Source organism: Arvicola amphibius, chromosome 12, assembly GCF_903992535.2.
Source record: "Arvicola amphibius chromosome 12, mArvAmp1.2, whole genome shotgun sequence".
In the NCBI taxonomy this organism is placed as follows: domain Eukaryota; kingdom Metazoa; phylum Chordata; class Mammalia; order Rodentia; family Cricetidae; genus Arvicola; species Arvicola amphibius.
Window position 1 is genome coordinate 98,520,294 of NC_052058.2, and position 12,682 is coordinate 98,532,975.

A 12,682-nucleotide genomic window follows, 5' to 3' on the forward strand; every position below is an offset into this window, starting at 1 on the left:
GGGGAAGGAGATGTTCTGCTAATTAAAACTGGGAGACAGGAGGAGGAGGAACAATTACTCTAAGGCACTATCTCTCCCCACATTTCTGCAAACAAATTAGCTTGAACACCCACGCAGTAGGAAAAATAAGTGGCAATTATGCTTCAGTGTTTCCTGAACCGTTTGCTCTCTCCATCTGATCACCAACGTTACAGTGTTAGTGGGCCGGAGGTGGGCCTGGTGCTTATCTGGATGAATGATTTCCTCCTACTTTTCAACTAAGTCAAAACCACAGAAGTGAGGACCCTGAACCACACTGGGAACTGTTTCCTCAGCTAGAGCAAAGGCTTCCAGGTGGATGAGCATCAATAACAGTCTTTCATTCAAAGAGGAGGAGCATATGCTTTGAACTGTTAAGTTTCAGTAGAAAACTTAACGGAAAAAATATGTTTAAAATAGTTGCATAAAAGCATATGAAACTATGGCAAATGTCTATGGACAGAAGAAACAAAGCACATTTAGGGGCTGATGAAATGGCTCAATGGTTATGGGCACTTGGCATCAACCCCATGACCTGATTTCAATCCTTGGGACCACATGGTAGAAAGTTGTCTTTTGATCTCCACATGTGCTCTGTGACACGCACACATACACACACACACACACACACACACAGAGAGAGAGAGAGAGAGAGAGAGAGAGAGAGAGAGAGAGAGAGAGAGAGAGAGATTTCCAGTGTACAATGGAGGTGTCTAGCTAAGGTAGACCACAAGATATTGTTGGGAATCTCTGTAATGGTAAAAATAAAACTCTGTGGGTCCCCCAGGGGTGGAAGCAGGCAGCGGGCCACGAGGGGCAGTGGGTTCCAGGCAGGGAGTTACAAGGTCGATGAGAGACAGAGACAGATAGGCAAGCCATGTAGAGAAAGTGGGTATTTATTTAGTGGGTTATGGAGGGGAAAGGGAAAGGGAAGAGGGAGGGAGAAGGGGGATGAGGAAAGAGAGGCAGACAGAGAAAGAGAAACAGAGAGGGGGTGGGGAAAGGAGAGGAGAAGCTACCCTTTCTCTGAAGGAAAAGGGAGAGAGCTCTCAGGCTGGAAGAGGAAGGAAGGTCCACTTGCCTCAGAGAAAGGGGAGGGGAGTGGGCAGGGCTTGTCTCTTAAAGGGACAGAACAGACCCTTACAATCTCCACTCCAGTTCACTCCCCCATTCCAAAGCCTGTCCTTATTAGAAAGCCCACCAAGGGTTGGCTTCTCCCCAAGACCATGCCTACAAGCTATTTAAGACCTGGCACCTAGGCCCATGGTGTGATTTCTCTCCTGCTTCCTCCCTCCTATGAGAATCACCCAGAAGTTACTTTGCTCTTTAAACGTGGACTTTTAATTTGACCTGATCTGACTTACTGTATCAGTGGAAAAACCCACTACTGGGGAATTCAAAATACTTTCAGATATATTTTGGGGAAGTAGTCTTCAAGTTTCAAGTAATCACAAGTAATGGTACAATAATCAGCATGTGCAGTTTTTATGTAGACATTTTTTTACTAGTTTCCATGTATATTTTTGAAACTTTCATGCAGCCAAAGTGAGAGTTATGAAGGGAGATGGCTATCTTAAAGACACAGGTAGGGTCTCGGGAGTCTAGGAACAGGGCCTGGGAGTGGAGCCTGGGAGCCGACTGGAACAAGGATGAGAATGGGAGGATCCCATGCGATGCCTTCATTTCATCCTCTTTTATTTGACACTTCCTTCCAGATATCATGGTGGATTTAATAATTTTGATTTCAAGAAACATACTTCCCTGGGGGCTTGAAAGCTATCTAGGTAAGGAGGGACTAAGGCAAAATTCTTCGTTTCTGATGGGAGTGTGGCAGTGAATACAGAGGCCCGTGACTGTTCTTGGTGCTGAGACTGAGTGACCTCCGAGAGCTTGGCTCTAAACAAGACATTTAGACCGCCCCCTGCATCAGGGAATATACTGCAGGGAGGCTGAAAGACTGTGAAAGCTGAGAGAAAGGGAGAAGGGCTGTGAAAGGCTGTCCTCTGGGTCCTGTGGAGACCGCCTGCAATGAGTCTGTACTGTACTGGGCCTGTCAATCATCCATGGGAGAGGGTCTCAGGGTTACTACTTCTCTCTGCTGAACTATTACCTACTGATGTGTTTTTGGAGAGGGGCAGCCACTAGTTGTATAGTCACAACTGAGATCACCGGGCTTCACAATACAGACCTGAACCCATGAGCACAGACAGAGACAGCCCCTGTTAAACACAGTGTGTCATAGAAGCAAAACAGCATGAATCTGGAAGAGAGACTTGTAAGGTGGGGGTGGGGGGGGACTAACTGGGGGTGAAAGTGGTTGGAATGGACTATCTGTCTGAAACTGTTGAAGAAGACATTTAATAAAAAGGTAACTCCTGAAAAGACGTAGGTATCTATCACGTAAGGCTGTCAAAATTAAATGATTTACGTGGGTTACTTTGCATGGCTTTCATTGAGCACTTAGCACACAGAATACTTACTGTGGTGTTTTTATAAACTGTCTCACAGTGTTTTATATAGAGTAGTGACTGGCAGGGAGTATCAGTCACTGCAGGTATATAAAGTTATTCAATCGGAGTAGAAAGTGAACCCCTCTGAACGCTACTCTAGAATGGTCGTTACGGTGTGTTCCTTCCTGACCAGCAGCTTGTTAGAAGTAGAGTGTCCTGGGCCCCAGACCAGAGATAACAAGGCAGGGTCAGAAATCTGCCTGTTAGCTACTGCTCCAGGTACCTGATGTGCTCAAGTGTGAGACTCACTGCATCCTGGGGCGATACTGAGTCATTGTATCACAGGAGTGATTCTCAGCCCTGCCAAGTATTGCTTTTCACTATAAATGTTACAAAAAATAAGAAAAAATTAATAACAATTCTATATTCTTTCTATATCTTTCTCCCCTCCTCCCTAAGGCAGCATCTCATGAAGCTCAGTAAAGCTTGGAACTAACTATGTAGCTAAGGATGGCCTTGAACTCCTGACCCTTCTTCCTCTGCCTCCTGAGTGCTGGGATAACAGGGTTTGCCACCATGCCCAGGTTATGTGATGCTGGAAACAGAACCCAGGGCTTTGTGCATTCTTGGCAAGTACTCTTTAACCGAGCTGCGTTCCCAGCTAGGTCTCCTGCCCTCGCATTTCTGGTTATTTACTTCTTTTGTCCTCGTACACACTGATAAATGTTTCTCACTCCTTAAGATGACATGCCTTCCCCGATGCCTTGCAACACCCAAAATAGTCTATCTTAATGAGCTCATGTTATGTCCCTTCCTTCCTCTCCCTCCCTCCCTCCCTCCCTCCCTCCCTCCCTCCCTCCCTCCCTCTCTCCCTCCCTCCCTCTCTCCCTCCCTCCCTCCCTCCCTCCCTCCCTCCCTCCCTCCCTCCCTCCCTTATGCCCTTCTTTCTGGTTTACTTGGTGTCAGCCAGGTCTCCCGTGGACAGCTTCATGGAGAGCCCTGGCACATCCACTACATACCATCTAGTGGAGAGGCAGAAACATCTCCTGCTGTGTGCTGGCTTCCGAGTCCAAGTCGGGTGGAGTCCAGGGTTCCAGGAGGGCTGGGCTCGGGGCAGAAGTGCAGCTCAGGAGCAGTTTCTTCAGGTGGTTAATATCTAGGAGCTGATGAAACAGGAAATGGGCATGATAAAGTAATATTAAGAATTGTCTGGAAGAGCACACAAGAGCAACAATATCAAACAATGAATGTTTTTTAATAAACGGCATGAAAGATCATCACAGGCGACATGGGAGGTCTGGAGATGAAAGGCCCAGCTGAATAAAAGTGGTAGAGGTAGACACGTTCTCCGAACATTTTCTTTGTCTCCCTTTGCATTAATTTTTATTGGTGTAGAAAGTGTCAGGTTTTAGGGCTGCAGAGATGCTCAGTGATTATGGGCATTTGCCACTGCTGCAGAGAACCAGAGTTCTGTTCCCAGACCCTGTGTCTGGTGGCTCACAGATGCCTATAACTCCAGCACCAGGTGACCCAACACTGTCTTCTGGCTTCTACAGGCACCTACACATGTATGTTGATGCACACACATAAATAAAAATAAAGTTTAAAAATAAAACAACAAAACCAAGTATTAGGTTTCGTTATGGTATTTCCAAAGTTTGTCTTTGTTTTCCTTTTCCACTTCCTCAGTGGCCCGGTGCCCCTCACACCCTCCCATTCTTAGAACCCTCTTTCCAGCTGTTTCCTTCTTTCTGTTCTCAACACCTCACCCCCTCACCCCTGTGGCCTTCTGTCTAGTTCCCTAGCCTACAGTCACTTTCTCACATACATACATACATATAAATATTGAAAGTTAATACCCATGTATGAGAGAGAACATGCTATGTTTGTCTTTCTTAGCCAGTCATCTCACTTAACATAATACTTTCCAGAGTCACCCATTTTCCTGAAAATTCCATAATTTCACTTTTCTTCACAATTAAATAAAAGTCCATTGTGTATCTGTTGGCAGACACTGTAGTGGTTTGAATGTGATATGTCCTCCATAGACTCAGGAAGTTGAAGCCTTGGTCTCCAGTTGGCGATGCTGTTTGGGAAGCTATGGAATCTTCGGTAGATACAGGCTTGACAGAGGAAGTTCATCACTGGAGGTAGGTGCCAAAGGTTTATCACTTTACGCTGTTTCTAGTTTGCTGCCTCTGCTTCCAGTGTGTGGTTGAGATGTGATCTCTAGCTTCCTGCTCCTGCCACCCTGCCTTCCCCACCATTATGGATGTCTAAACCCATAGAACCATAAGCTAAAATAAGACTGTTCTTTACTCTGCTTTTGGTTAGGATGTTTTTATCACAGCAACAATAACAACAAATAGCTAATACAAGCCATCTAGGCTGGATCCATTTGCATACTATTGAGAATAATGCAGCAATAAACACGGATGTACATGCATCCCTTGTAGTAGGACAAAGAGTCCTTTGGGGACTCAGCAGTGGTAGAGTTGGGTCATAGAGAAAATCTATTTTTTTAATTACTAAAATAAATGTTATCATATGTATTTATTTATTTATGTATGTTTTAGAGGGCTATCCAGGTGCCTCAGTGCTTGTGTGGAGGTCAGAGGACAACTTGTTGTCTCTCCTTCTACCGCGTGGGGCTCAGGAATGTGACCCCAGCCACGAGGCTCAGCAGCAAGCACTTTTATCCTCTACGCCAGCTCTCTGGCTATGTTTTTAAATCCTTTTCTTTTTAGATACCTCCATGCTTTAAATTTTCTCTAAAATCAAACACTGATAAGGCAGAGTAAACAGCCTACGGCCAGATCAGGGAGAAAGGAACTGCCATCTGGTCTCTGTCGGGTGCTGTCTGTTCGTCCTCACGAATGGTTTCGCTTTTTTCTGTCAGTCTTCTATTGCCTGCTTTGTCCACCTTCCTCCTGCCAGGCCTGGCTCCTACCTCCTCTCCCTTCAGTTTCTCAGTGAAATCCCCCACATTTAATGTCCAATCAGAAGCAGCCTTTCCCCAAGAGGCCTACTCTCCCCTTCCCAGAAAGCAACAGCTTTTGTTAGTGTCTCTAAACTGTTTAATATATGTTGTTGCAACATGGTTATTCTGTAACTATTTCTGGTCTCTGGCAGATGGAATATACTTGTCCAAGTTAGTTTAACTGCCAACTTGATCCACCCTGGAAATCAACAGAGAGGAGAGCTTCACTTGAGGAATCTCATAGATCCAATTGGCCCAAGTGTGTCTGTGGGATACTGTTTTGATTGTTAGTGGACATAGTAGGTTCCAGCGCCATGCACTGTCGGTAGTCCCTTTCCTTAGCAAGGCAGTCAAGGATGTGAAAGGAAGCTAGCTAAGCATTTAAACAGTTATAGAATCTAATAAATACCAAGAATCCTTTAAAATGGATAATTTCTGCTCCCTCAAGATGGCTCAGCTGGTAAAAGGACTTGCCATAGAAGCCTGATGGCCCGAGTTGAATCTTCAGGTCACACTTGATGAGAACAAACTTCTGAGAGTTGTCTTCTGAACTTCATATGTGCCATGGAGCGCACACACATACAACAACAACAACAACAACAACAACAAAACTAAAGCTTTTTAAAGTAGATAATTTCTATCAAAGACAGGAATACATAGGTAATGTATTGGTGAAGAAAATGCAGCCCCTTTAGCCTTTAAAGAACTAGAATTTAAGCTGGGCGGTGGTGGCGCACGCCTTTAATCCCAGCACTCAGGAGGCAGAGGCAGGCAGATCTCTGAGTTCGAGGCCAGCCTGGTCTACAAGAGCTAGTTCCAGGACAGGCTCTAGAAACTACAGGGAAACCCTGTCTCGAAAAACCAAAAAAAAAAAAAAAAAGAACTAAAATTTAGACTGTTGAAATACATTATTGGACAGCAAATAAACATTTTTCTAATGATAAATTGATTTTGGCAAGGTTTCAAATATCTCCACCCCCCTCTTTTTCTTCTTTTCTCTTTGTCGTTATCTCTGCCTTCAATAACCAGAGTTAAAGGTTAAAGTTAAAGAGTCCATTGCATATCTCTCAGGTATGATAGAGAAATATGAAAAAGGAATGGTCACACTCTTCCTACGTTTTAAATAACATCAAATTTGAAAGAAAATGCAGCTAAGAAATAATCCACAAAATAAAAAAAGCTGAATTGTAAGGCTAAAACTCAATGTCTTGACTGCTCAACGCCTGTCAAGCCTTACTTAGCCCTGGAGATTTTACCTGGCTGTAGGCTAAGCAGCATCCCCTCCTGATTCTGGTATGGTAGCTGAGCACGTGAGACTTCTGGGTCAGAGACGAAGACTTGATTACTCTCAACTAAAACTTCATGTTGTTGATGCCACTTCCTGCTGTCTTAATTCAGTTCATTGAGTAGAAGACCCAGACCTCTGTGGGTGGTCCTATTCCCTAGACATAGTGACTTGAACTGTCTAAGAGTGGGGCAATTGAGCTGAGCACAGACGCGAGCAGGCAAGCGACCATGCGTGCGTTCACTTCTCTCGGCTCTTGTTTGTGGTGTGCTCCGACTAGCTAGCTGCCTCAACGTCCAATGGTTTGACTTCCCTGTAACACTGGACTGTCTCCAGGAATTGTGAGCTCAGCTAACCCCCTTCTCCTCTAAGTTGCTCTTTGTAAGGATCTTTTAATCATAGCAACAGAAATGAAATAAGACTATAAATTGGTATGTGGTATGTGTGTGGCAGGAACGTCCCACAGTGGCCATACAGGCAGTAAACTGTGTCTCAGGAGAGAAGTGTGAGCCTGACATTTCCCACCTCGGTGGTAGATGGGAGCCTTTTGATCTGTGGGAGAAGCCACCTCCTTCCTTCAAGGCAGGGCTCTCTCAGCTCCTTCACGTGTGAGCCATACTCACCTGAGAATGTTTGCTCCACCCCAGGCATATCGGAATGGAGAACAGGCATACAAGTCAGACATAGGCTGTTAATAAATCAGAAAAAGATTACTTTAAAACGATTCCTTCCCTTACATAGAATTTTGCTACTCACTATAGACAGCAGCAAATGTGCATGCTCACGAGGTAGATGCGCTTGTTTTCTTTTATGAAGAAGACATTCTCAGCTGGACATTGATCCTGCAGGATGTAGAGCATCTTCAGTGCTCTTCAGAGTTGATCAACATTTTTATCTGATAATTGTCGGAGTTGAGAACACTGCTTCACATAAATATATAGCTCCAAATGCTGAAAGTTTGTTTAGGGCTAGTTCAGAAATGGCTGGAAATTGTATTTCCAATTGTAAACCAAAATCCCTTACACTTAAAAAAATGCATCTTAGATCTTTGTTTTCTGTAATTAAAACACTCTCTTTAAAAATTTTACATTTATATAAGTATATACATACATACATACATACATACATATACATGTGTGTGTGTGTGTGTGTGTGTGTGTGTGTGTGTGTGTGTGTGATGGCACACAGGTGGAGGTCAGAGACAGCTTTTGGGAGTCTCTCCTTCCACCATGTGGGCTCTGGGAATAGATTTAATCATATGGGGTGCAGGGGGCAAGGTCACCATTCAGTCACAGCAAGGTGACAAATCTCTATTGTCCCATCTGCAAATCGTAACTGTGCCTTAAAAGGCTGCTAGTTGTGATAGCTTATACGGATTGACACTTTGACAGGACCTAGAACTACCTAGGAATGGAACCTCTGGGTATGCCCATGACTTTACAGATGAATTAAACCACTGTGGATGTGGACTGTACCATTTGATTGGCTGGGATCCTTACTGAATCAAAAGGAGAAAGAGAGCTGAGCACAGCACCCATCGGCCTCTGACTGGCTGCGTCATTCTCCTGCCATGTGCCAATGGTGCTATGAAGGACCGCACCCTCACTGTAAGCTGGTATAAACCTTCCCTTCCTTCAGCTGCTGCTTTTTAGCAGGTATTTGTTACAGTAAGAACAACAAGCAGCTAGGACTTTGGAAGGCAACGAATCCACTGGTAAAGTCAACTAAAAAGCATGTGAAATAAAGTGTTTTGTCGTTACAAATATCTGACAGATAAAAACCTATATAAAATCATGATCACCCTGAAGGTCAGAAAAGAATTGATTATGAAGTCTGGTCCTGGAGTTATAAAGAGCAGAAATTGTCCGCACTTACTGAATGCATGACACCCCCTGCTGCTGGCTTTATCTAACTTTGTTTTCATAAGATTCTCACATGAAGTATGATAATCTCCACTCAAACTAGGCATTAATGAATTAAATTAATTTAATTAATTAATTTTAGTTTTTTGAGACGGGGTTTCTCTGTGTAGCTTCAGAACCTGTCCTGGCACTCGCTCTATAGACCAAGCTGGCTTTGACCTCATAGAGATCCACTTGCTTCTGCCTCCCAAGTGCTGGAATTAAAAGCATGCACCACCACTGCAAGGCTTATTTAAACTATTTTAAGAGGTGTGTGTGTGTGTGTGTGTGTGTGTACACCTATGTGCAGGTACCTGCAGAGTCCGGTAAATGGTAATGGGTCCAGTGGAGCTGAAGTTCCCAGTAGTTGGTTGTGAGCTGCCTTACATGGCTGAATGGACCTGAACTCAGACCCTGCACAAGAACAGCAAGTGCTCTTAGCCACCGAGCTGTCTCTGCAGCCCCAATTATCCCCAGTTTTTAAGATAAGAAGGCTGTCTCAGAGCGCCTAAGTTTCTCAAAGTCTTTCAAGTGATAAATAGTATGACATTTAAAAAAAACTACAAAGAGAATATATAGCAACATGAAAAACGTTAATGGAAATGAACAAAATAAAAAATTGATTTGGGGCATGAAAACTGTATGTGGAGAGAGGACAAAGACTAAGGATGAAATCATGCCATGAATTTGGTGTCAGGTGAATCTTTCTACCTTTCTAACACCCTCGTCCTCTGTTCAGTAAGCGGGGGAATATCGTTGCAATAATACTTCTCTTAAAGCATTCTTTTCAGTCCACCCTGCAGCCATAGGCTGTTTGGGGCCCAGGATAACTGTTATGTTCCCTGACACAAAATCTTTGGATCATGTACCTGCAGGACGAGATTGCCCAGGTGACCCAGAATGACATTTCTGGCAGAATTAGAGAAGAAAATCCTTTTTTTTTTTTTTAACTGGGGCTGGGGAGATGCCTCAGCAATTAAAGCATTTGCCACACATGTGTGAGGACTGGCATTTGGGTTCCCCAGAGCTCATATAATGCAGGTTGGGTGTGGTGACCTATAATTCAGCCTTAGATGGCAGAGCAGAGCTGGTCATTCCCAGAGAAAGCTGGAAGCAGCGCATAGCCATATTATAAGAGGTCTACCTCAGTGAATAAGGTGTCAGAGTGAGTGAAGACCTTGCTGACACTAGCCGGGGACCATTAGCACACACACACACACACACACGCACACACGCACGCACGCACGCACGCACGCACGCACGCACTCACGCACGCACTCATGCGAGAGAGAGAGAGAGAGAGAGAGAGAGAGAGAGAGAGAGAGAGAGAGACAGACAGACAGACAGACAGACAGACAGCAACGGAGAAAGAGACTGCCTTAACTCATATTACAAAAAGTAGCTGGAGGAAGCCCCATTTACCTGTTTTAGCCTTGGGAGGCCTTTCTGGGAGTTCATCTTCTCCGGACGTCATTAACAACTTGCAGAGCCCACTGACTCTTTCCAGCATCCAGCTTGTCCGCCTCTGTCCCTAACAGATCAGTAACACACTATTCATTTATTTTGAGGCAGTGTTTTTCTGTAATTCTGGCTGTCCTGGAGCTGGTTGTGTAGACCCCGGCTGGCCTCAAACTCATAGAGATCCATCTGCTTGCCTCTGCCATCCAAGTGCTGGGATAAAAGGCCTGCACCACCAACACCCTTGATACACTTTCTAAATTTTGAGATTGGATCTGGAAAGACAATCATTGGCTAAAAACTCTTGGCACCAAGTCTGAATGTCTGATTTCCATAGATATGAGTTCCATCCCTGGGATTCACTTGGTGGAAAAGAGATAACTGACTTCCTTTAGTTGTTCTCTGAGCTCATGATTCTCTCTCTCTCTCTCTCTCTCTCTCTCTCTCTCTCTCTCTCTCTCACACACACACACACACACACACACACACAGAGAGAGACACACACACAGACACACACACACACACCTCACACAAATTTTAAAATGTAAAAATAATTTAAAGCATGAAAATGGGAAGTGGATGTTGGTGGAGAGTGAAGAGGATTTCACCTATGTGGTTTTTTTTTTTTTTGGATTTTTAAGGTAAGCAATTATTTTATTTTCCTGGCCTGACATCATTGACTTCAAAGAATCGGAACCTGCAGCTGACAGAGCAGACGTACACATTGCTCCCAACAGGGAGGACGCTCTTCATGTGTTGAGATGAATTGAAATGTCATGTGTGAGTGTAATTCCTGCTCCCACCCCCCCCCCACATAGCCCCTAAATGAAAATGAATAAAACTCCCCAAGAAACCCTGGAGTCGTCACTCCATCTTTCCTGAAGGGCAGATGGCATGGAGGCAAACCGCTGGCCAATCACTTAGCGTTCCAGTGTGTGTGAGACTGAAGAGCCCGCAGCAGGGGAGGATAAGTGGCAGGTGGGTAATCTTGCTTACCTTGTGCCCTGAACCTTCCACATGTACACACACTGACCTGGCACATAAGAAAGCTAAAGGAAATGCTAGAGGACTGATCCTGAGGCTCCTGAAATTCTAAGGTTCTTATGGGATGAGGAGCAGAGATGCCCAACCCCGAACTCCAGTTTAATGCCATTCAATCGACTGGCAATCGTAACCACGTTTCTGCACAACTCTATTTCCAAAAAAAACTCCATCTGAACATTTGTGCGAATGTCCACTGCCACAACTGGGGTGGTGCTATGACACCTGCGTGGAAGGAAGAAAAGGACCAGGAGAGGGAGGAATTGGAGACAGAGGTCAGGGGTCACAACGCTTCAATGACAGTATTTTTTTTTTTTGGTCCCTTAGTATGGTCCCCTACAGCTCCTAAAGCATTTTCCCCCTTTCCCTATGTGGCTTGTGCAAATGCCAAAAATCAAACCTCTGCCCAAAGAGACAGGAGTTGCTGCTGAACTGTATTCTTCTCTAGTGGCCACCTTCCCTCCTCCCAACCCTCTGATGAAACTGCATGAAAACTCACAGCCAGCAAGGCTGTGAACGATGTCGTCCCCATCTGGCTCTGACAGCCAATCCAATCCAAGTTCTTCCTGGGCCGAGGAAGCAAAGAAAACTAACAATGGAGCTTGTGAAAAAAAAGACGACAGTGTGTGTGGGATGATGTTTTCCGAGGTCTTCACCTTGCGTCTCTTCCATGGTTGGGAGCCCTCCCTCTGGTTCCCCAAGTCCCACACGCACCCCACCCCTACCCCCAAGTCCAGGCTCTCCCATCTGCTGGGCTTCTGCCTCATTTTCCATAGACACTTTCATCACTGTAGGCCACATACAGAAAATAGTCTTCCTCGTGGTTGTCCTCATACAGCTGGCCCATGGTAGCACTCGTGGGAGGGATAGTGTTGTTGACAAAGAAGAATAAGGCGTCCTCAGGTCTCAGGTGGATCCTCTTCCGGATTAAGAAGTAGAACTGGCCAACGGTGAGGTCAGAGGGCACAAGGTACTTCCTCTTGTCCAGATCAGGGACCCTGGCTTTGGGAGCCTTTTCCACGATGACCGGCACCCGGTCCGGGTATTTCTTCCTAATCTTTTCACCTTCCTTTTTCCGATACTCGAAGGGATGGTCTTCCTTATACTGGAACTTCATGATGGACCGCAGGTTTGGGGGGGGCTCCCCGGACGGGGCAAGCTCCGCGCGCTGGTGTGTCTCGCGTCTGGCCACCCCTGGTCAATGTCAACCTATCACAATCGCTCCACACGCGTCAGCTACCACGCGTTCGTCGCCACACTACGTGACTAAACGTCTGGATATCTCCCCCACCTATGTGGTTTTTGTTTGTTTGTTTGCTTGTCTGGTTTTGGTTTTTGTTTTTCCTTTCCCCAAGAGTAGAGTAGCTGCCGGGTGCTTGCCTGTCGTGAGCAATCCCCCTGAGTTCATTCCCAGCACCACAAGACAAAATTAGAGTTTCAACAACAAAACCTTTGACTTGAACTTGGAAGAGGGTAGTAGAACTATTAGAAATCGAACGCAGTGAAGCACCGGAAGTTAGGGGTTTGGCAAGCGGGCTGGAAACTGTCC

At 45.2% G+C, this 12,682-nt stretch overlaps 1 protein-coding gene across 1 annotated transcript; it reads right to left on the reverse strand.

The window, feature by feature from the left end:
* Positions 1-11,407: 11,407 nt before the first annotated feature.
* Positions 11,408-12,414, reverse strand: LOC119827677 (gamma-aminobutyric acid receptor-associated protein-like 1). Its single transcript, XM_038349504.1, has one exon. The coding sequence runs from the start codon at positions 12,248-12,250 to the stop codon at positions 11,897-11,899; it is 354 nt and encodes a 117-aa protein (XP_038205432.1). The 5' UTR covers positions 12,251-12,414; the 3' UTR covers positions 11,408-11,896.
* Between the last annotated feature and the right edge of the window lie 268 nt (positions 12,415-12,682).